This window comes from Pogona vitticeps, chromosome 14, assembly GCF_051106095.1.
Source record: "Pogona vitticeps strain Pit_001003342236 chromosome 14, PviZW2.1, whole genome shotgun sequence".
NCBI lineage: Eukaryota > Metazoa > Chordata > Lepidosauria > Squamata > Agamidae > Pogona > Pogona vitticeps.
In genome coordinates, this window is record NC_135796.1 from 939,720 (window position 1) to 964,089 (window position 24,370).

General features: G+C 54.1%; 2 protein-coding genes across 2 annotated transcripts; both read right to left on the reverse strand.

The window, feature by feature from the left end:
- Positions 1-1,370: 1,370 nt before the first annotated feature.
- ACADS (acyl-CoA dehydrogenase short chain) lies at positions 1,371-11,778 on the reverse strand. Its single transcript, XM_072983395.2, has 10 exons — positions 11,613-11,778; positions 9,430-9,593; positions 7,742-7,891; positions 7,502-7,613; positions 6,540-6,691; positions 5,868-6,038; positions 4,544-4,681; positions 3,363-3,458; positions 2,556-2,612; positions 1,371-1,979 (listed from the first exon to the last, which is right to left on the reverse strand). Exons 1-10 carry the CDS (start codon positions 11,716-11,718, stop codon positions 1,827-1,829), a joined length of 1,299 nt encoding a protein of 432 aa, XP_072839496.2. The 5' UTR covers positions 11,719-11,778; the 3' UTR covers positions 1,371-1,826.
- Positions 11,779-16,402: 4,624 nt separating this feature from the next.
- Positions 16,403-21,366, reverse strand: UNC119B (unc-119 lipid binding chaperone B). Its single transcript, XM_072983397.2, has 5 exons — positions 21,057-21,366; positions 19,873-19,986; positions 18,458-18,566; positions 17,715-17,887; positions 16,403-16,710 (listed from the first exon to the last, which is right to left on the reverse strand). The coding sequence occupies exons 1-5, from the start codon at positions 21,280-21,282 to the stop codon at positions 16,598-16,600; spliced, it is 735 nt and encodes a 244-aa protein (XP_072839498.1). The 5' UTR covers positions 21,283-21,366; the 3' UTR covers positions 16,403-16,597.
- Positions 21,367-24,370: the final 3,004 nt, after the last annotated feature.

Sequence of the window (24,370 nt, forward strand, 5' to 3'; positions counted from 1 at the left end):
AGAACAAATGCTGGAAATCTTGGTAAAAGGAAACTTTACCCACACTTTTGCAACCCGAATGTCAGGACAAGCGCGGCTGCCCTCGTCATTTGGTTGATTTACCCCACCCCACCCCACCCCACCCCACCCCACCGTGGCTTTTTATTCAGAACTAGCAGTAAAAGACTCACAGCAAGCAACGCAGCTCCTTAAGGCTGTTCACCAAGATTGCGCAGAAGGTCTTGGTCTACTTGCATGAATTAACGGCTGTCTTCTTTGGAGGTGGCCGCCAGCCACTCAAAATCCATTCTGGCAGGCCCAGAGGCGTCATCCTGCGACGGTTGTTTGTTTCATTCCTCCAAGGCAAAGCCAAGCGACAGGAGCACTTACGAGGCCAGAGAGAGGGCAATGGGGATGAGAGAGCGCCAGGGGCTCTTTCTGCGTCCGCATCTGCCTGCCTGCCTGTGGAGATCACCCTGCTGGGGTCAGCATCCTGCGGCTGTGATGCCTTAGAATGGGTCGGGTCCTCAGGTACAAGGGCCGGCTGCCCTCGCCTATGGTAGACAGGGCAGCTGGGACCTCCAGGGAGCAGTGCCCGGCGTGCTAGCTTCCCCAAGGAGTCTGAGGTGGGTTCTGGGTTGGAAGGGGGAACTCTGTCCTCCCCGTCCGCCGTTTCTCTTTCCAGAGCTGGAAAAATGGAAGGCCCGGCGGCCTCATCTGCTGTGGTCGTCAGGAGGACCCGGTCTCTCCCATTCTTGAAAATGTGTGTGTCTCTGAGTTGCAACACCATCGCCTAATCCCTCCCCCCCACCTCTTGTAGCTCTGCCTGCCTGCCTGCCTGCCAGCCATGGGAAGCACACCTCCTTCCCAGCTGCACCCAAAAGCCAGCCAGCACACACCCCCGGCCTGCCACCTGCAGGAGGGCTCCTCTCTCACCAGGAGTGACGGGTGGGCACCCAGGGACAGCAGCAGCCGCTGCCAGGGACCAGCCGCCTGTCTGCACAGCAGTGTAGGAGGAACACCTGCACGTTGCCCACCCCCCTCCACCCGACTGCCAAGGAGCGGAGCGGAAAGAGAGGCCTCGGCTTTCTTCTCTCGGCCGTCCCCTGAGAGGAGCAGCTGCTCCATCCGTGTGGGCCTAAATGGTTCGGTTGGCCCAAATCCTGCAGTGGAAAGCTGCTCTGGGAAGGAAGGACAATCCCCACAGGGACGTTGTATTCGTTGCTGGTGGGGTGAAAGGGCTCCCTCTTTCCAGCAGACGAGTGACGGCTTGAGCACCCCACCCCACGCTACATTCCTTCATGCTAGCAACCCCAAAGAGCGCAGCCCTTTCCTTCCTTCCTTCCTCTCCCCCGGAAACAGTTCAAGTTAATACTTCACACAGAGCATGGTTCAGTATTTGAAAATTCATTACACAACACCTGGAAGCCGCAGAGCATTGCTGCGGGAAGAATCAAGCTTCTCTTTCGTAGTGCAATTATTCCTTGACTGTATATAAGGCACAATGTGACGCCAGGGGAGGGATGGTTCCTGTTCAAGCCCCTCGTTCCCTTGCATGTGACAAATTTAACCGCCCCCTCCAGGCCAAACGGTGGTCTCACGGTACGATAGTGAGTCTTACGACATGCTCTTTCTTGGAAAGAAGGACCAGCCCAGTGTGTTGGTGGCGGTCCTCCCTGCAGGGGTTTTGGCCAGCTGACCGTCACTCCTGCAGGTAGCCCGCGAGCACAGCATCTGCCTGCTGGCTCTTCTGCCGACGATGACGCCGAGGGCAAAGGCTTTTGTGCAAGGAGGCCAACAGGAGGAGATGGCACCAGGGTCTCCTCTCCACACCCACACGCTGCCCTTCAGCCTCGATAGGCTTTCAGCAGCTGCCCTGCAATCACCAGCCTCTGGATCTCACTGGTTCCCTCGTAGATCTCTGTGATGCGGGCATCGCGGTAGTGGCGCTCAGCCGGCATCTCAGCCACGTAACCCATCCCGCCCAGGATCTGGATCGCCTAGAAGAAAAGCATCTGTGAGTGTCAGCAAAGGCCCTTTCCCCGAAGCTGTGGCTGCAAGGCCAGGGGGAAGTAAGGAAGCAGGTGCCATCGGAACAGGAGGAGACAGCTGGTTTCGTGTGATGGCTGAATGGAGCGTTGCTTCCACAGAGGAGCCCTGAGGACGACTGAAGAGATGTCATGGCCGGTCAACCGATGGGTAAAGGCAAAGGTTCCCCTTGACATTGAGTCCAGTCGTGTCCGACTCTAGGGCACGGTGCTCATCCCCGTCTCCAAGCTGTAGAGCCAGCGTTTGTCTGAAGACCATTTCCGTGGCCAACGCGACTAGACACGGAACGCCGTGACCTTCCCACCATGTTGGTACCTATTTATCTACTCGCATTTTTACATGCTTTCAAACTGCTAGGTTGGCAGGAGCTGGGACAAGTGACGGGAGCTCACTCTGCCGCGTGGATTCGATCTTACGACGGCTGGTCTTCTGACCCTGCAGCACAAGAGGCTTCTGCAGTTTCACCCGCAGTGCCACCCCGTCCCCTTCAACCAATGGGAGTCCTGGACAAAGATGATGATGCTTACCTGATGAGAGATGAAGGTTGCCGCCTCTGATGCCGCCAGCTTGGCCATTGCAGCTTCCTATTGGGAAACAGGGATTCCACTTGAGTTCAGTTGTTCATTGGTTTAAGATGCAATAACGGAATTACAGACTCCAAATCCCGTGAGGTGCTAGCCCCCCTTTATCCGGCACTGGTTAGGCTTCCTCTTGAGTCCTGTGTCCATTTCTGGATGCTGGCCTTTAAGAAGGATGCTGACAAATTGGAACAAGTTTGGAGAAGGGCAACCAGGATGGTCGGGGGACTGGAAAGCAAGCCCTAAGAGGAAAAACTGAAGGAACTTGAGAAAAGAAGGCCAAGGGGAGATAGGAGAGCACTTTTCAAATAATTGAAAAGACTGTCGTACAGAGGAGGAGCAGGACCCGTCATCTACCATCCCAGAATGCAGAAAAAAAAACTTCCTAACTGTTAGCGCAGTACGACCGTGGAACAAACGACCTTGGGAATGCTGGAGGCTTTCAAGAGAAAACTAGGCCACCCATCTGTCAGACCTGCTTTGATTTGGATTGCTGCCTTGAGCAGGGGGTTGGGCTAGATGTCCTTAGGGGGGCCCCTTCTGACTCCATGATTTTATGGTTCTGTGATTCTGTGAAAGAGGCATGCCATGGCAGATGCTCCCAGAATAAGCAGCGGCCTGTGCCGCCTCCTGCTTGTAAGACTATCAGCACCCACTCCTTGCGTCCATATTGCTGTGCAAAAAATTTTTGGGGGGTGGGGGGAGAGGAGGCAGCTTTGCGTATAAGGAGTGAAGAAACGAGAAGTAAAGGGCTACCTTGGTGTAGGGCTTCCCGTTGTCCTTCAACATGGCTGCTCTCCACGTCAGCAGGCGAGCGCTCTCGAGGGCCACGGCCATGTCGGATAGCTTGAACTACAGACACAGGACACCAAGATGGCTGAATAACCCCCTCCCTGGATATTGCTGACATGCCTGGAAAAACCAGTCCCCTACAGTCCGCTTGAACAAGAATCTGACAGGCAAGAAGCAAAGCATGCTGCTTCTCTACTGACCCCTGGCATTTAAAGCACCCTCGGGGTGGTTTACAATTTAATTATGCAGGTGACACATTGCCTCCCTCTCCCCATGACTAAGGTACTCAACTGACCGATCTCAGAAGGATAGAAGGGCTGAGCCGATCAGGATTTAACTCAGGTACATGAGCAGAGTCTTCACTGCAGTGCTGCTGTTTTAACCACTGCACCGCGAGACACAACTCCTACGTAACTTTGGGATGAATCGCAATGCCTGACCACTTTAAAAGGGAAGCCAGCTGCCCTAATTCATAAACTTTTAATGTCAACAAGGAGAGTTGGCTGGGAGAGATGTCCGTATAACTGGGAACAGTGCATGGTGTAAGCCCCACTGAAGCAGGTTCCCTTGTTTTTCTGCCTGCCCCTTTCGTGGGCAGCATCGGGGCTTGTGCAGGGGAATTTCCCCGCCAGTTGGTGCCTCTCGTGCGTGAGTGGGAAGGGAGGATGGCAGGAAGCTGCTGCTTCCAGCACTTGAAGGTGCTCTGACCAGTCGCAACCCTGTGAGAGGACGCCACCTCCTTGTTTAGGGTGCTGGCCACCCTCAGGCACATTGAACTGGCTCACACCGCCTGCGCCATACATTCCAGATCCATCCAGTTTTTCTTTTGATATGTCTTAAAAAGCAAAGCAAAAAAGCAAAGTGTGGTGCTTAAAGCACTCTCTGTGGGTGGTTTACAAGTTAATCATGCAGGCTACGCCTTGCCCCCCACCCCACCACCCCCAGCAAGCTAGGTGCTCATTTTACTGGCCTCAGGAGGCGACGTCAACCTCAAGCCAGCTACCTGAGCTTGTCGGGATGGAACAGAGGCTTGACTGCAGGACTGCCGTTTAACGACTGTGCCACGACGCTCAGACACACCCGGAAGGTCTTCCGGGGACCAGCTGCTTGTAAAGGTGCGTCCCTCCTGTAGCCTCCTGCCATACCTGAATGGCCTGCAGCTTTGTGATGGGTGCCCCAAAGGCCATCCTCTTCTCCGCATAATCCACGGCGCAGTCAAGCGCTGCCTGGGCTATGCCCAAAGCTTGAGAGGCGATCCCGATCCTGCCAGAGTCCAGGGTTTGCTGGAAGAAAGTTGGAGGGAGCAGGGAGAGAAGTCATTGCTGTTTTTTCCGTTGCTGTCCTTCTCTCTCACACCCCTGTCTTTCCCCCCCAAGACTATTAAAGGGAAAGAGAAACACTTTGCAGATCTCAACTGCTGCGTGAGCAGAAGCAGAGGCTCACGCCTCTAAAGACCTGCCATCATTCATAGTCATTGGAGCTGTCAAGGCTCTCTTCCCCTCTTGCACCTTCAGGAGCTCAACTGTTGTACACCCTCAAGATCGAATAGTAAATGAAAAGAAGAAGAATTCACCAGCGAGCAAGCGAGAAACATCAGAAGGGGTGAGTCGCTTAGGACTGGAGCCTTCGGAGTGTTTCTCCTGTCTCCTCTGCTCTGCTCGGAATGGCCACGCCAAGGGAATCCCCTACCCACGGGGTTTTGGAAGCAGCCAGAAGCTTTCCTGGCAGTGGATAGCGACTGCAGGATCAGAGACCGAGCTTCCCTTGAAAATGACGGCAACAGACGAGGAGAGGCAGGATAGAACGAATGCGCCGAAACGGCAAATGGCTAGGGTCACGCTTGGTTCCCCCCGACCTAAAGTATCTGGAGAATGCAGGGAAGGGAGCTGTCTATTCTCCCAACTCCAGTTTTATCATTATTTTTGTTATACAGTATGTACCCTCGGGACCTTTTGCCCTAAAAAGATGACCTGGAATCATTTAAACAAATAGATAAATGCAGTAAGGACCCCCATATCTATGAAGGATCGGTTCCAAGCTTCTTGGATATGAAAAAACGCAGATAATAGCAAACACTGTTTTAATAGTGAAGGCTTCTACCTAGCGTGGTCTTTGGCTCCTTCTAATGCTCAGTGCTGGTAATTTCTTCTTTATAAATACATATTTCTAGGAATTTTCTTTTAATGTTTTCAGGCCATCTATGAGTAAATCAACAGATAATGATCCCGCAGATAAGGGAGTCCGACAGTATACCAAAAAGGACTAACTAGATTGTTCTTGGCTTTTGGGTGGGGCAGCCTCATGTAAATGCTAGACTATCTCCTCCTGTACTTTAAAGGAACGTCAGGTCATAAGCTACATGGAAAGGGTGGGGGGGGCAGGTCTGCTAGTAACCCGTGGATGATGGTGCCACCAGGTCGCAGCTCCCCACCCCACCTCCACAAACTCTGGTGGATTATATTCACTCACCATGGCAATCTTGAAGCCCATTCCCAGATCTCCCAAGAGGTTAGATTTAGGGATGGCGCAGTCCTCGAAGATCAGGTTGGCCGTGGATGAGGCCCTGATCCCCAGCTTGTCCTCTTTTTTCCCCAAGGACAGGCCGGGAGTTGGCATGGGGACAAGAAAGGCACTAATGCCCTACAGGGGAAAAGAAAAGAGAGAGAGGGACCATTTTTGTAACACTTCACCTGTACAGGGTTCGCTCACGTTGACACTGACCAGTGGCTCGGTCCCAACATCACAGTGGGGGTCAACTAGAACGTGGAAACTTGGGTTTGGCAAATCTCCAGTCCTCCTTTGAAAAGAATTCGAATGGCTTCTTCCTCGTTGGAAGATTATTATTTTTTTTTAAAAAGAGAAAGTAATTATTTTTTTCATGGATGATGGTTGCAAGAAGCAAAAATACGAAGACTCGTTTCAGTGTGATGAGCTGGTGTGGTGGGTCAAGCATCTGGCTAGGGCTCTGGAGACCTGAGTTCAAATCCCCGCTGAGCCACGGAAACTCGCCAAAGGGCACGCCCCACCCCCACGCCCACCTCGCCTGCCTGTGTCACAGAAAAAGGAGAAGACCTTTGGCAGGTCTACCCTTCCGCTCAGGCGCCCCAAGCAAGGGATCCTCCTGGGGTGCAGCAGGCCCACCTTGTGTTTGAGGGACTTGTCCGTCGTGGCGAACACGACCGTCGCCGCCGCCTCCCAGGCGTTGGTGATCCAGGCTTTGGTGCCGTTCAGGATCCACTGGTCACCCACCAGCTTGGCTACCGTCGCGGCTGCTCCCGCATCACTGCCGTTTCCTTCACGAGGGGCCATGCAAGAGAAAAGCAAGAAGCTCCCTGAGCGGAATAGCTTTCCAGCGGGACCTGCGACGGGGAGGCCCGGCGTTGGCTTTGGTGGTGCCTCGGGGTGCTGTGACCCTCCGAGGCCCACTTGTGGAAGGGCCCATCGCTTGGACCCGGACTCAGTCCGCGAAATCCACATCTGTGAGGACTGAAGGTTGGCGTTATTGCCACGACAGCACCACACGGCCCTGAACACGCTGGTCTTGTGATTCGGGAAGCTAAGCCAAAGTGGTCCGTGGGAGACCACCAGGGAATGCTGAGAAAAGCGCCTCCGAGTATATCGCTCCGAGGTGGGCCTCTGTCTCTTGCCAAAGGTCCCGTCTTGCCCGAGCAACGGCTCAGGATCTCAAAAGGCCCGCCCTCTTACGGATTCGTCTCCCGAACTGGCTATCAAGGCCGTGTGGTGGCTCCAGGGTCTTTAGAGACGGCCTGATGTTCAGGAAGCTGAAGGGCGTGCCTGTACGTGTCACGAAGAGCTTCACCGTGTGCAAGCTCGTGACATTTCTGGCGATAAAGGACAATGGTTTGCAAAACGAGAGCACAAAGTCGCACGAATTACGCTGGTCAGAACGGAGCCCTGCTGAGGCCTGCTTTCCATTCTTTAAGAACAGAATGGCGCACACAGACAGGTCCTTCCCCACCTTTAAGACCAGGGAGGCGTTAAGGGTCCAAATGGGACAGAAAACCCAACAAACATCTCTGAGTAGGCAGCTGATCAACCTGCGGGACCAGACACGGGGGAGGAAAATGCCACGGGCCGGTCACCTGGTTCACTGAGGGCAAAGCATCCGATCTTGTCTCCCTTGGTGAAAGGCGTAACCCAGCGCTGCTTCTGCTCTTCGGACCCATACTTCAAAACTGGCCCTAAATAGAGGGACTTTAAAAAAGACAAAACGGCCTGTAAACAGCCTGATTTCCTAGCTTTCCGGGCCCAACCATCAAGAGGACACAACAGAACGGCCTCGATGGCAGAGAGGGGAAGAAACCAGCCCCTGGTGGCCTTACGTTTGTGACGCTCATGACGACCCCGGTAGAGGCGCAGCCGCGGCTGATCTCCTCCACAGCAATGGAATAGGCCAGGTAGTCGAGGCCGGCTCCCCCGTATTTCTCGGGCACATCCATGGCGAGGAGTCCCAGGGCCCCCATTTTCTTGATCTGGAAAATGGGAAGAAGACGACATGGCAACACCGCTTAGGAGATCAGAAAGTGCCTGAAGAAGCCCTATTCCGGTGGTGGCGGCGGGGGGGGGGGGGGAATCCCAAGGACAAGCAATTCTGCAGGGAACGCGGTGGTACTTCCCCCTGGGCATCCAGTGAAAATGGAGGTTTACTTCCTGCAGTTTAGAATCACTGTAATTACTTTATTGCTATACAACAGGCAAAATCCACACAATGAGCCGCGCGCAGCCTCTCCTTCTACTTACTGTAAAAGGGAATAGCCGCCTTCCCGAAGGAGTGTTGCTCGGGGCAGCTGGCAAGAAACCCTAACTGGTGCTGGCCAGACATTTTGCACTGGCACTGCACGGCCAGTGGTCAGGAGCCCAAAACATCTGGGCTGACATCCAGCTGCAGAAGAACTGGACGACAGACTGCAAGGGAGAAGAGGGCAAGCATCTAGTCTGTTGTACGGTACGATACAGAATGTCTCTCCCCTGCGGGGAGCATGACAGCAGGCCCTGCTTTATGTGACTGGCGAGTTAAGAGACTGGTATAATAAAGGGCAGCTGCCTTATGTGTGAGCCAGTGGTTTAAAAAAAGGGGGTCAGAGCTGCTTGCCTGCTCTCCCACCAAGGGCTGAAATACACAGCAGGCGGGAGAGGCTGAAGCACAGGCTGCAGTTTCCTGTTCAGCTCCATTTCCCCCTTCCCTGCTTTGTTTTTAAGTTAAAACATCAAGTTCCTAGTCCTTATGGTTGCGAGAAAATACCTGAAATAGGTTTTTTTTATATAGATGATAGATCGATGAGGCAGGATCTTACAAGGTGGTGGACTGCTGAAGAAGCAGCCAAGAGGAAAGCCTTATAGAAACGGCCAAGTCAGAACGGCAAGAAGGAGAGGAACGGCTGGGGTTTGGACAGGTGGCAGAATTCAGCGATTCTGGGCACAGATGTTTAAGGGCAGGATCTCATCAGCAGCTGCAAAGCATAACTGTTGGTGGGAAGGACGCTTTGTAGTTCCCCAATGATTTATGGATTGCTTTTGCACCCGCTGAAGACTCCGGAAACCTGTGGTGCTAAATAGCTTGGTGGGTTAGGTCTCTGGCTGAGGAGCCAGAAGTTGGGAGTTCAATTCCCCCCCCCCCTCGGTGCCTCCTTGACCAGGGGCTGGACTTTGTGATCCAGAGGCTCCCTTCCAGCTCTGCTGTTCTAAGAAGATGATGATTAAATACTCCTTTGCCCAATTGGTGGAGGGAAAAAACCACCCACGCAGGAAGCACACAGATCCAAGCATGAAAAAAAAAAGCAAGCAGGAATTGGGGCCAAAGTTTGGCTTTCCTAAGTTTCTTGTCCACATGAAGCTAGAGAATGAAATAAGGCAGAGACTGCTTAGCATTAAAAGCTAGAGCTGTCTGGATATCCTTGTATTTAAGGGCCTGAGGCCACCGGGTTTTAAAAAAAGTGGCTTTCTGTTTGGCCGTCCGGGGCGACCAGGAGATGAGCCCGACCCAGGTGTGGAAGAAGAGAGTCCAGTTCACCTGCTCTGCGGGAAAGCGATGCTCTTTATCCAGCTGGGCAGCGATGGGGGCCAGCTCCTTCTCGGCAAAGTCGCGGCACGTTTGGCGAAGCATCCGGTGGGTCTCCGGCAGTTCTGTTGCCTGGTACACGGTGTGCAGCCGCCGCATGCCTTTGAAAGCCCAAGCTGTAAGGGGGGGGGGAAGAGCATGAGGGGATGGGTTGGCCCTGGGGGAGCTCCGGCATGGTGCTCAAGAGCATCTCGCCAGGAACAAAGGCCTCCATCTGAGGTCAAGAGGGATCTGAAAGGTCTGTCCGGCCACTGGACGGGCGGAGGAAGGATGCCGTGGGGCTCCCTGGCCGGGCTTCCTAGCAGAGGAAGTGTGGGCGACCGCGGCGCAGTTAGAAGCACGCACGTGGCCTTAAACTGGGAAAGGAACCAGAAGTCACTGGGCAGAGACGCTCATCAGCCCGGCCAGCAGTTATGGATGATGGGAATTAGAGTCCCGGTAAGATTGTGAATCTCACAAGACAATTGGGGGTCAGGTCACCTTTTTCTCCCGCAGTCAGACTTCTGTGTCCGAGGCCCCCCCCTGCCCTTTAGAAATCTTTTACGAAATCTCAGCCTTGAAAGCGTTGTGATTATTGTTTCCAGGAACAAATGCCACCCTGCGCATCGTTATTACAATTCCTGCGCAGGATGGCCTCTTTCTGCACAGGTATCTCCAGGAAGTGTGTTATGGCGCAAAGGATCTGGCCGATTCCTGCGCCCAAGCCATCGCCAAAGAAAAAGTAAAATAAGACCAGGGTTTCATTTCCCTGCTGTGGGAGAATCTCAGGATGGCAACACTTAAAACACGGCCAAGAAAAGTGCAAGAATTTGGGATATCCCCTCATCCATCGTAGCCTTGGTTCCACGCCCCACTTTAAAACTGTTCTCACGTCCGCAAGTTCCTGGGCTCCGAAACACGCTCACGCCCTGGCTGGCTTTACAGCCCTTTCCTGGAGATCGTGGTGACGATCCTTGCCCTTTACAGCGAAGGCAAACACGGAGCCCCTTGTAAAGCCACCCAGGTTGTAAAACCGAAAAGGGAGGGAAGGTTTTTCTCTCCCCTCTGGAACCAGCCCAGGGCTGCCAGCCAAATGAGCAGAAAGGTGACCGCGCGGGGGGGGGAAGGGGGCTTCTGCCCAAATCGCTTTCCGGCCCCCTCCCAGCCTCGATCCAGGTCTCCCTGCGCAGCTCACCCGCTCCAGAGCTTGTGGCAAATTGCTAGGGATTTATGGGGTGTGTGTGTAGGTGTAGGGGTGTGTGTGAAGCTGTGCCCCTCCAAGACTCCCCAAAGCGGCCTGGCCAAGGGGGGGGGGTCCTGGGAGTTGTAGTCCAGGAAACTGTTTTCACCTTAAAGGTGCGCAGGTTTTACTGGGTGTGTGGATCCTGTCCTCCTTTTTGAAGGTAATGAGCCAACTTTTTCCATGTCTTCCCCCCCCCCCGTTCTAGGTGTGGGCCATCTGAAGGACAGGAGATGCCACAGGCGGTCCTTGAGTCTGCTGGCCCCCTTTCCCATGGGGTGGACAGAAGCTGCCACCCTAACCCCCACCCCCTGCTTTCAAGGCAGCCCCCGGGTGGGTTCCTCTGGAGTAGGAGCAGAAAACCTTCCTCCTCTACCAGCTTTTTGCAAGGGGGTGCAGGAGGTCACCTTGGAAGGAGGGAGGAGGGTTTGTCATGTTTCTTGGGGGGCCTGAAGCTCAACTGAAACCCCCTGCCTCTATGGGGGGGGGGAAGAAATGTGTGGTTTTGCTGCTGCTTGCAACCCTCTCCCCCCCCCGCCAAAAAAAGGAGGGTCTGGGGCTCAGCAGCCCATTCCCATTGCACTTCCAGGTATCGGGGGGGCTGCTGTGCCTCCCGCCTTCCCTCCTGTCCGGCCCTCTGCACCAGCTCAGAGGAACTTCCCCCGTGGGAAGGGGAGATAAGGGAGTGGAGGAGGACGAGGAGGGGGGTCTCCCTTGAACTCCCCCTCTCCTATTTATTTCTCCTTAGAACCCCCTCCACGCCCCCTCCCAGCCTACAAGCACCCTCTTTCTCCCCCCCCCCGCTTCCCTCTTGGTACGTGCCGGCCCTCCCTCCGCAGCCAGCCGAGCTGCTCCCGGCGCGTACCAAGAGGGAGCGCCTGGCGGGGGGGGGGGGAAACTCCGAGACCCTTCTCACCGCCAGCTGTGGATCCTCCGCCGCCGCGCCCCGCCGAGAGAAGAGGGGGGAGGAGGAGGCGCCCCCCCACCATCATCCTCGCCGCCGCCGCCGCCGCCGCCGCCATCTCTCCCTTCGCCTTCCCTCGGTCAGAGGAGGCCTTCCTTCCCCGGGCGGGTGTCTCCGCCTCCCCAAGCAGCCGGAGGAGGTTCTTTTTGGGACCGGGGGGGGGGGGGGGAGGAAGAGAGAGAACTACAACTCCCAGAGGGCACCGCCCCAGCGGGGGGGGGAATTCTGGGACTTGTAGTCCAACGGAGGAAGCTTCCCACGCCTCTCCCCCCCACCCGGCTCGTCTTTTTTGCAACAGGGCCTCCTCTTGGGGGGGGGGGGGGGGTGACACATTTATGCTGCAAGGAAACGCAAACACACACCCCGGGGCGGGGGGGGCAGGCGGGGCAGAATTGCGCCGGGGGGTTTTCCAATCCGGCCGGGTGCAGAGGTGGGGGGGGGGGCGCTGCTGCCTGGCCCTTCTTTTGCTGCTGCTCCCCCTCCCCCCCTCCCGGGGAGCTCAAAAATCCTGCCCCCGGAGAGGGTCTTCGCCCAGAAAGGCCTCCTCCTCCTCCTTCCTGGCACACTCGGGCTGCCTCGGGATTCTCCCCCCCCCCCAAAAAAAAATGAATGCCTCGTTGAGGACCAGGCTTGCAGATCAAATGAGAAACAGGCCCTGGCCCGGCCGGTGGGGGTGGCTTTTCTGCCTCCCCCCCCAAAACCCCCTTTTCCCGGCTCCTGCCCCTCCCGGTGGAAGGGAGGAAGGAAGTCCTGCAAAGGAGGAGCGAAGCAGGTCCCCGCTGGCCTTTCCTTCTCCGGCCTTTCCGAGGCTCCCCTTCAGGGGGTCTTCGTTGCATCCACGGGATGCCTTTTCCGAGAAGGTCCCTCCCTGCACTCATGAGGAGGAAGACCTCTGGTCAGGAATCAAGCCAACCTGGTGCAGACTCCAGTTAAAAACGCACAGCAAACCACCTCTTCTAGGCTAAATAGCAGAGAGAGGAGGGGGGGCTTTCAGTTTGACCGAGACGGAGGACTGAACATGCCAGCCAAGGGTGGAAGAGAGCAAGCTGGTCACAATTGCACTTCTGATTTCTGAGCTCAAAATAAATCGCTTTTTGGCTCCAAGAAACTCTCCGGTCTTACCTCAGCTCCATTTTCCTGAGAGCTGCCTGCTTTTCGGAAGGGTTCCCACCAAGACGCCCTCCTTCTCCTTTGTGATAGGGATCCCTTTCTTTTTCCTTTGCCTCTTGTGACCACGGTGGCAGGGAGTTCCTCTGCCACCACTCACAAGCGGAGGAGCATCTTGCACACTCGCTCTTCTGCAGGGCCGAGCACTCGGCTCCTGCTTTCCGCTACAAGGTGTGCTGGAAGCCCCTCCTCATCTTCAGGCTCATTTCTGGCTACCGGCCCCTTCCGGCTTGCTTCGGTATACATACTTGCTCCTCGTAAAGGCTAACTTGAGAGGCAGCGTCGCGCAGCGGGTAGCCTGCCAGCCTAAGACAATAGAGGGAGGTTGGCTTCAAATTCCAGTTCGGCCATAGAAACTGCACGGACAGCGGCCTTTGGAAGCGTTGGCATGAACCAAGCAAGAGAAGGGCCTAAAACTTTTTGTTTCTTTTTATTTACTATTGCTTGTGACAAAATAACATTTTATACAAATAAGTCAGCTAGTTTACTGTAGATCTAAAGGAAACACAAGGTCATGACACGGCGTGACGGGGAAAAGGTTCAGTCAGGTGGGGAGCGCTGGGGATCCGCACAGACCTCTCTGATGCGTCTTTCTCATTCTGTAGGGACAAGAGACCTTAACAGAAAAAATATAAAACTGCGAGAGCTTTTCTAGAAGTTACAAAGTTTAAAAAAGAACAACTGGCCGTTTCAAGGATCCCAGGAAAGCCCGTTTGAAAAGGAAACGAGGAAGAAACAGGTTTGGAACCATGAGTCCAGGACCATCATCCTACCGTTCCCTCACAGTGCTCAGTGAGTTCCCCCCTTTCAGCTGATCCATCCAGCTGAGACTGTGACCCTTATCTGTTACTGTCCTTATTGGGCAGGCTCCTTAAAAACCAGCCCCATTGACAAACTCCACTTGACAGGGTTGCAAAACCCACCCAAGGAAAGAAAAAGCTACCATGTCGGTGGTCATGTGGGGGGAAACAAACAGAACTGCTAGCACTAGTTCTCCGTTGCCTGGATTAGGCCCATTTGAAGACTGCCACCGGGGGTATAGGGTGGCAGCCACCCGCAAAAATAAAGCTGGAGATTTAATAAAAACACTGCAGGGGGGCTGCGCTCAATCTTAAGGCAATGACTTGTCCGGAACGGAAGCCTGTTCCTTTCCCTGCAGAAATATCTTGTTTTCAAATATTTTGTGTGTCGCTCCTTCTTCTACAGCAGGGAAGTAAAACGAGGCTCTCAGCTTGGGGACAGACAGCAGGAAAACCTGTCCCCCCCCCATCTCTAGCAGAGACAAGATGGGAGGCGCATACAAGGAAGACAAGGGCTCTAAAAAAAACAGGCCAAGAAACGGACATTTTGGCCCAGATCCACCGCGTGGGCCTAAGGTCCCCTGCCACCCAAGCCATGGCTGAGCTTCTGGGAAGGAAGGAGGGATTAAAATCCCCCAAGAGAGGCAATCCCCTGAAAAACTGGCCCATTTCTACGCGTTCTAAGCTGAAGAGCTGTTTTCTTTGGATGGAGACTTCTCTCGAATGTGCTTCCGGGGGGGGCGGCTAACTCTTTGGTCAGGAGGGCAACACCACATTCGGCCACCTCCTCAGCACGCCCACCCTGGAGGTGGCCAGCAGGACAGAAAAACACAGAAATTCCCCGGTTGAGGGAACAAGCGCTTCTCGGCCCCCGTCTGCGCTTCTTATTGCTGAGACAGCCAGTGACAAAGGAGGCGTAGGAGACCAAGAATCGGGTGGGAAATGTCGGCACTCTTGTCAAGAGCCAAAGACCAGGCAGGGGTGGGGAGACAGGGCTGGCGGGCGCGACCAGAAGTCGCAGGAAAGGACCCAGCGGCCAGCGTATTCGACGGAGAACCTGCTCAGCTTATTAGACCGCTTCAAACTGCCTCGTAGCCAAGCAGGCATGGAATGACGTGGAAAAAGGCACCTGGTGTTTCCCCATATGGACCCAGAACGGCCCGCCGCCTCTCGTGGAACGTGGAAGGGCTTCCTTTTAGGCGGTGGTGGAGAAAAGAAGGCAAGGCCCCTCCCTCTGGAAAGGGCTGGGCGGGTGGCAGCAAAAGGAGGACCATCATCCCCATCCAGGGAACAACCGGGTCATAGTGCAAGGAATGGAAAAGGGCCTGGAAGATGTCCTAACCTCAGATCACAAAGGATGTGGACGAAGGAAGGACCAAGAGTCATTAAGCAACAGCCTCACACACATGGGTGACTCTGCTGCCCTCGCCTTTCATCTTTTGGAACCAACCGTTCCGCTATCCTGCCCTCAAGATTAAAACAACAACAACGTGTGGCCTCAATTCAGGGAAGGCTTTCTTTCTTTCTGCGACCCTCCTTCCCCTCCTGCCACCCAAGGATGTGTTTTGGTGAAATCAGCACATCTCCCGGCCTGACCCAGCCAAGGGCTTGTCTCAAAAGCCTAACGTGGACCCTTTTGCGTAGTCTGGCTTTACTGCAGTCACGGATCACCAGACAGGGCATTAGGCCGCCAACAGGAAGGCCTCCGGATGCGACACCCCCCCAGGCTGCTCCTTCTGGCCAAGCAAGTGGGCCCTTCACTCTGAATCACGGCAAGGAGGATTCTGAGAAGGGGAAGATCAGGAGGGCCTCTGAGGGCCAAGAGGGCAGGGCTCCTGTTTCAATGGCTCGGGTGCTGGTCAGTGTGTCCATTCTCAGCACCTCTATGAACCTAAGCAACAAGCGCAACCGTGTTCAAATGGCAAAAGCTGGTGGGTGCCCTTGGCCACACATTTAGAGAGCCACTGAAACTGGGGGAGTCTGGATAAAGACCTCGAAGCAGCCACTCTTAAGGGCCAAGTCCCTTGTCTCCCTGCGGACCGCGACAGGTAATGCCAGCAGGATAAAACTACCCTTTTCTTAATACGTTTTAGGCTTTCTGACCTTTTCAACGCATACAGAAGGAAACCCTAGAAGAGCTGCCCTGATACTTGGCACGGTCTTCCAGCCCTTCCCCCCCCCCTCCTGCTAGCTCTTCTCCTGTCCTCTCCCCAGGGAAGAGCAGAAGGGAATGGCAGCCACCGCCGGAAGAGGAGCCCAGAGGCAGCAAAGCTTCTGCGAAGAAGAAGGGCCTTTCAAAGGCCGCCTCCTCCTCCTCCTCCAGATCCAAGAGGCCCAGGGAGCGTGAGCCACGGAGAGGGCCGGGCAGCGCCCCAAGCAGCTTATGGGGCGTTCAAGACAGCAAGGTGGAGAGGAAGTGTTCCGTACCAGGCTAACTTAAAAGAGAATCTCCTTAACTTAAAGTCCCATCCTGACTGGTGGGGCTTGTGAGGCAGGAAGGGGGGGGAGACTGGCTGTGAAGGTCACAACGTGGCTGAACCATGGAGGCCGCCACGGTGACGGGCCAGGCTCGCTGGTCCCTCGCAATGGTCTGGCAGTGGCAAATCGACTTACAGAGGGCCAGGGAATGGGTGAAGGAAGGGAACAAGAGCTCCCAGAGAGAAGAACTGCTACCTCCACGGGCATTTTACCATCAGCCTGACCTGTGAGCTGACCAGGAGACCAACGGAAACCAGGCAGAAGCCACAGAAGGAACAACGCAGGAAAGGGCAGGACTGCCAGAAGCACTTGCTTTAAAAAAAAAAACGGTCCCAGGTGTTCCCATGTCAGTGCCTTCAACGTCAGGTCTTGAACCGCACCGGGTGTTCTGGAAGAGAGGCGCCCGAGCAGGGGACGCCTCTTTGGCTCCTCTTCCGCACGCCCTGGGGCGACCAGGGGTAGTGCAATGTCTCAAGGAAGCCACGGCAAAGGCTACTGGCCCCCATTGTAGGCGTAGTCGGCCTTATTGTGCATGATCAGCTTGTTGTCAACAAAGTAGAAGCTGTCCGAGCGCGTCTCGTAGGGGTTTTCGATCATCAGGCGGACTGTGTGGAAGACAGCAAAGGGGAAAGGAAAGGGTCCATTAGCCTCACTGGTATGGCAGGACCTCCGTATTGTTACTTGCTAAAAACAATGAGTTACTTATTATTTTGGAAAAACTGATCTCCTTATAATTCAGCAACTATTATATGTTCAGGGACAATTCATGAGAGGCATACAAGATACATTTCTGATTATACAGCAATAAATCCTCCCAGTCCCTCTGTAACTTAAATTATCCGTGTTTCAGAGTATTTGGTAGAACACACAAACTGACAGCACAAAAACATCACAGAGAGGGCCAGCAGAAGCAACCAAGGGAAGCAGCAACTGGGGCTCACCTGCTGTTCTAGGAAAGTGTGTTTGTCTCAGGACAAGAGAGAGATGCAGGATGCGAGACAGACCGTGAACAGGGAAGCGGGAGCGTGACGTTTAAGGAAGAAAGAAATGAGGAAGAGAAATGCGGGGAAATCGCTCCCAACGCAATGGAAACTGGCCGCAATAAATGCCTTTCTTACATATGGGAATCTTCTTCTCAGCCAGTTGTGGCCGGCAAAGGATCCAGGCTGCAGCACGAGGCTCTCAGGAGCTGTTCAGAGCCCGAGGGGCTTCGGTCTGTCCCCTCGCAACCAGAGACACACACGGCACAGTCATGGCTTAAAAGATTAGACTTAATATCTTAAGTGGCAAAAGGTCTGCAAAGCCCCTGAAAGGAACCAAGCCTGCTTAGGTAACAAAGATATTGATGGACTCACTGATTACCAAAGAAAAGGAACCTGAGAAAGAGGTTTGTCACTGGAGGTGATCAAGACGCTTGACCTTCCAAGCCACGCCGGATATCAATATCCTCACACTATTAATGGCTCACTGCTTGATGCTGATCGCAAAGCAAAATGTTTTTTTTTTTTTAATTTTTATATCTGTGCAGGGCTGAGGGAACCCACATTTTGCCCAGCCCGATCTGTGACTTGAGGCCACCGTCTGGAACACTTTTATTAGGCATACTTACTGAGGTCTTCTGAAAGCTGGGGGAACTCGTATATGTGCTCGCAAGTGTTCCTGCTGTTGGGGATACAGAAGCCAAAGTCGAAGTCAAAATTCTTGAGAAGCCGGTCTTGGAAGTAGTGCCTCTCGATCATGCGGAAGTTGGATACGGGCTTGTCCCCCACGGTGAACTCCACCCTGTGGAAAAACAGGAGCCAGGAGAAGTGGAGGTCTTAAATTACCTAAGACAAGGAGGTGGCACTGAGGTTAAGCAAAGACCCAGGACGCAGGGCTACACACGTCTGTGCTATACAAAGCAAAGGCCAGAGCTGTAGATGTCCCATTTTGTACTTAGAAACAGTTGGATAAAAAGACAACATGACTGAAAAAGAACTGCTTCACCAGGAGTGATATATAACCCCTCATTCTGCCTCAAAGAAGGGTGAAGCATTTATACAAAACAATAAAAAATTGCAAACTCATGCTAGGCAGCAGAAGTCAGGCATGTTAAGTTCAATTTATATGGAATGGAAAAGGCAGCTTTTCATACTTCAGAATTATTCATCATAATCTAAAAGCACTGTGTACCCAGAGGTCTGAACGCAGCTCAAGGCCTCTCCAACTTCATAAACTGCTGAACTAGCTTAGCTCAGAATTAAGGCGGGCGTTCCAGCCCCTGACTCTCCCTCAACCAAAAGACAGGCCAACCAGCTTTGGCTATGTGGGTGATGGCCACGCTCCACCCTATTCCGTACGAAAGGTACTTACGTTGCACCGACTGTCCGGAGACGCAGGAAGGCGGGAGTGAACTGGTAGCGAACAAAGCGCCCTGCACTGGCGTCCACCTCTCCAACCTCATTTTCATCATCCTCTTGGTCTGTGAGAAAGGATCCTTACAGAGTCAGTAACGAAGCCATGCACTTACAACTGCGTAAGCGGCTTCTTAACAAACTACTGCTGCTCCTCTAGGCCCACCTGCCCACCAACACGAATTCAAGGCCTGCTGCAGCTGCGAGAAGCTACGATGCAGCCCAGGGCGGATCCGTTGGGTGAACCGCCATCTTTAATGGCACCCAGAAAGAGAGATCTGGCTGGCAGGACACCATCCGTCCAGATCCTCCCCGTGAGGAAGGCCTAGTGAAGTGAACTGGAAGTGCAAAGCATGGACCGCTTGAGTGAGGCTTGTATAGAGGAAGAGGAGTCTGCTACTATGGGCTGGGAAATGGCCTTTTCATTCAGGCAGGCTTTGGGCAACTGAGCAGCTCCCAAGGAAGGAGGAGATGTCTGTGTGTGTGTGTGTGTGTGCTGGACTTTTGTGCGGACATGCTTTGAAACGCCTTCTCAACCGTTTAACTGCAAGCTGCCATCACTTTGGGTCTGTTTTAATCTGCGCTGGTTTCAATCCTGATGCTCCTGGCCACCTTCTCTCGTGGTTCAGAGAGAAAAACCAGTACACAGATCAATGAAAATAAGTGGAGAGACAAAAAAAATCCAAGCACACCAATACTGTGTCTCTGCAACGCGGTGCAAGGAATTTCTTGTGGCTAGCTGGAGCTCAGCTTTTGCATATCACACCCATTTTCCATGAGTTACAAGTAAGGTGTTATAAAGCAACTAGCTGCTTCTGGCCATCAACGATAGAAGGAAAAACATCCACAGAAATCCTTTTTTCGGGCAATGAGAACAGCGGATTCTCACATTACTCCTTTTAGGTCTCCCTGCAGCCTTGCTGAGAACGGACCTTGGTTTCCGTCCTTCTTTCTTCTGTTATGTCTTCTGTTTTGTTCCCCTTCCCTCTAAATTGAGGATACCAACAAGTCAACCCTAAGTCAGCCATTTCTCCCAATGGTTTTTATGCTGTTGGCAGAACTGGTGTGAGTTCTGCCAACAGCATAAGAGGCAGAAGAGGGTGGGGAAGCAGCTTGGGTTTCGTCCCACAGCAAAAGGTGGACGGCTGCCGCCACCTTTGGGTCCCACAGATGGAGATGCTTTTCAATGTTAAACAAAAACTTGCAGATGTGAGGGAACAGACAGCGATAACACACCAGTGAGTTGCTTCTGCAGACACAATCATAGTAAATGTAGCCTATCAGCTGTTGAGCGAAATAAGCAAAAAACACAAGTTGTTCCTTTCAAAATGTCATGTTTGGAACTCGGTTCCCCATTTCCCTCGGCCCACTCACCTAAAGCTGAAGGTTTGGCGATTTCAAACAGCACCGTCCCAGTCTCTAGGTCACGGATCTTGAACTTGGTGAAGTCAATACTGTAGATGTTGTCCTCTAATCGGCACAAATAATCTAGGAAAAAGGGAAACAAAAATGGCATTGAGAGCGAGCGGACAATGGGCTCTTTCAAAGCCCACCATTTATGCAAATGCGCTTGGTTTAACGGGTCTTGAAGTAGTGGGGGGGGGGGGGCTCGCAACTGGATTTCTGCCACAAGAGTTCTACAGTGCTGTAGCACCTTGAAGATTAACAAGCATTAGGTGGCTGAGGTTTCCAAAGACTTCAAAAGCCCAATTCATCAGCAGCCGCTCAAAACTTTGGAAAACGGAGGGTGAGCCGGGGTAGACTATGCTGCACAAACTGGTGGGGTGTGTGTGCGTCTCTCTGTTCCTTGCACCCCTTGTGTGGTTCTTCATCATCTTTACAACAGCAGAGCTGGAAGGGACCCTCCGGATCATCCAGTCCAGACCCTCACAAGGAGGCCCAGCGAGGCATCGATCTCCCAACCTCTAGAGGCTCCTCAGCTGGAGGCCGAATCTTGCTGGGCTACGGGCAAGGGGTTTGCATGCTGCACCCGGGGGGGGGGGGCTCGCAAACCCAAGAGTCTACCCAACGGGGAGCTCTTTGGAGCAGGGCAGCGGGAGGGTCTCTCCACCCCCCCCCAAAGAACCGGGGAAGGCAATCCTGGGCTGGTCGGCGGCAGGGTCACGACCTGGACCTTTCTGGGTCCCTTTCTGGGGTCTGCAGGTGGGAAAGGTCAAACCCTTGGGAACCCCCCCAAGGGTCTTGAGGGGGGCCCCTCTCACTGATGGTGGGGTTTTCCCCCCTTTGGGGAGGGGAAGAGGGCTTCCTTCCTACTGACCCTGCTTTTCTCTCTGCCCTTCCCCCCCCCGGGCTTTTCCCTTTTCTTTTCTCAAAGGGGCTTCCCCCCCCCCGAGCCCCATTCCAGGCCCAGACCCTGGAAGGACACGTGTCTGTGTGTGCGTGTGTGTGTGCGTGGGGGGGGCCTCTCCGGAGCATAACCGAGAGGTTGCACCCCCTCCCTCCCCAATTCCCTTTGATCCCGGGTTGGCTACGTGGGGGAGGGGCAGACCCCCCCCTTCTCTCCACCCCACCCCCACCCCCACGCCGAAGCCACTCACTCTCGGTGACGCGGCTGAGGCCCAGGACGTGCTCGGGCCGGACCGTCTCGAGGGCCAGCAGCTCCGCCTCGGTGCGCGGCACGACGGCCCTCAACGGAGCCCCGGCGGCGGCGGCGGCGGCAGGGGCGGCGGGCGAGGCGTCCCCGGAGGCCCTCCGCCCGCGAAGCCGCCCCAGCGCCCCTCCGCCGGCCCCGGCCGGAGCCACCCTGGGCTTCGAGCCGCTCATCCCCGGGACCGCCGCGGCCCCGCCGCCAAGATGGCCGCCGCCGCCTCCTCCTCCTCTTCCTCCGCCGCCGCCGGTAACTATGGGAGCCGGTGGGGGGCGTGGCTCAGTGACGTCAGGACGCACGCCGGAGAGGAGGGCGGGTCACGCCGGCGCAAGCAAGCGCGCGAGCGTGCGAGAGAGGGGCTGCGAAGCTAAGCAGGGTCGGCCCGGGTCCGGCTTTGGGAAGGGAGACTCAGCCTTGCCGTAAACCCAGGGACGGCCAACTTCTCCCTCTCGAGACCCTCCAGCGCTTGACGCTCCGGCCACTGGAAGATCTAGCCGCGTTTTGGGGCCCCGGGGCGCGTCCGGTGGGGCTGGATGGGCTCCCAGCCTCTCCCGCCCCCATCTGTCTGCTGTTTAATGATGGCGAATTGCAGCCGTCTCTGGCGCCCACCGCTTCCAGACCAGCGTGCCCAAACTCTGGAAGTGGGTCGTGGCTGCACAGAGGAACCCGCCCCACGGGTCAAATAAGCAGTAGAAATCATCCGAAGCCACACCATTCCCCCCACATTTCTCACTGGAAATGGTGTCTGCCATCTTTAAGATGGTAATCATCATTATTATTTTTTTTTAAAAAAACCCAAACACCGTTTACTCTTTTTTTGTTTGTTTTTGCTTTTTGACCTCTCCCAAGTTTTTTTTTTTCAAAAAGGGAAGTCTACGATCAATTTCTTGTGCTACCAGTAGTACTGTGTTAAGGCAGGGACATCCCACCCGTGACAGATCCGTGCACCACAGGATAAAGGATGTCAAGATACCTCCAAGATGACGCGGCCGGTCCCTGACCCAAAACAGAGAGGGAGGGAGGGAGGCACGGAGCTCAACAGGTGGAAGGTTTCCCATGATGCCAGCAGACAGAGGTGGCCTGGACCGGCCTCTCTCTCCTCGCTGCAAGATGTCCGGGGCAAAAGGGACCAGGAGGGAGGTCCATGTCTACCCAGGACGGTGGAGGTGAGGCAGGGAAGCCGACCTTAGGAGTCCAACCAAGGGAGCGTCAGCATCTCTACTTAGCCAGAGGCTGAGGAAAGGTTTAAACTGGCCCGTCATCCCAGAATGCATGTGGGACACATAATACTGGGCTCACCTTACAGGAAGCCAGACTTCAGCTGAGTGTCAGGGAAAACTTCCTAACTGTTAAGAGCAGGACGACAATGGAACTGTATGGCAATGGAAGTAATGACCTCCGGAGAGGGTGAGCCCTCCAACGCTGGAGGCCCCTTCAAGAGAAGACTGGACCACCGTCTGCCAAGTCTGCTTTGATTTGGAGCAAGGGGTTGGACTGGATGGCCTTAGAGGCCCCCCTCCCCCCAACTCCATTCTTCTAGGATTCCACGTCTGTCAATAAGGGAGAGAAAAACGTGGCCTTGGCTGAAGCTACTTCAGCAAGTCCACCAGCGATTTGGAAAGGATTTAGACCTGCTTCCCCAAGGGTGAACACATCAGCTGCCTCTTTGGTACCCACGGGGATGAATGACCACAGGGGACACACACACACACACACAGAGTCCCCTCCAAAATATCCCCCACAGCCCCCCCTTTGGATGCAGGGTTCTTGTTCTGGGAATGGGATGTTCTATTGGGTGGCCTTGAACAGCTGCTGCCCTGTGGTTTCAACCTTCAGCTCCATGCAGCTGAAAGCTATTAAAATCTTTTCTGACATAAAGACAGGCACCCCCCTTTTTTTTTAAAAAAAAGAAAGCACCAATTCATGTGAGTGACAATATAATTATGTTTTATTTATTTTAACGCACTGCTGGTTAAAACTGCCAGGCAGTATATTTCAGAATATTTCCCTCAACCAGACATCCTGGGAGAAAGAAAGAAAGAAAGAGAAAAAGAACAAGATTTAAAAAACAAGCTAAATGTACCAAAAAAAGAGGCGGGGGGAGGGTAAGAACTAGAGAAACCAACTGGGAACATCTCCTCCGTATTCCTTCTGTGTCCCCATGAAAAGAATCATTTTGTCCAGGCAATGCGGTCAGACCTTGGAATCTGTACTTTTTACACCCTTTGACCAAGCTTGGTTTTAAATACACACTACGAAAACCGATCACTGCAAACGATCAAAGGCTTAACGCCAGGGGGACGTAACGAACCTCCTCCTCCTTCAAAACTGCCTATTAGCTTTGGCAATGCAGACGAAGAATGACGATTTAAGGAAATGGATCCCATCTATTGTAGCTAAAGCCTGTGACCATGAGGATTACCTCTGTCTGACCTAAAATATCGAATTGTCTCCCTGAAAAGCACGTCAGGCCATTGTGGGCAGGCACGGGCACAAATCCCAAAAAGGAATGAGCCGAGTCCAGTGTGCCCCCCGCCCCTTGCAGAGATGGGACAGGGGATGGTCCTCCCCCAGGCATCTATCCGGGAACTGGGGCTTTCAGCCATTCAAAGAGGCTCTACCTCCCCTCAAGCTTTCGAGCGTGATGGAGAAGCTCCACATGTGACCCTGTTTAGATGATGTGTTTAATTTAAAGCCATGCCTTTTCTCTGGAACAACTCCAATCTCTCTCAGAAAGGTACTCCCTAAAGGCACCCCAACCACCCCCTTCTTGCACATAAGGGCACCCTAAGACCTGGGTGCTACACCCCAATAAAGTAGCACCAGACCTAAAACAGGCTGATAAACAGCTTCCGAATCCTGCCCTTACTCAAGTTCTGGAGCTGTGTCTCTCCGTTTTTGCAGACATGGGCATGACCTAAGGGGTCAGCAGACCCCCAGACTGGCTCAAGGGCATTGCACAGACCTTGAACGGAGGCTGGTCCTACAGATAATGGCTTTGTTTCTTCCATAATCCTCACTCACATGTCTCCTTGGGCAAGTGCTGCCGGCAGGCATGGGGAGGCGGGTAGATGATGATCCTCAGGGGATGGGAAATATGGCATCCCCTGTTCCTGCAGGGTGTAAGCGCCTTCCAAAACATCCCATTCAGCGTCCAAGACGCCTCCCAGTTCTCTGAACCCATGCAAACTGCCTGGCTTTCTTTCAGAGGGCAGACCTTGAAGGCAGCATCTGAAAGTTGAGCCCAAGGACTTCTTTCTCATG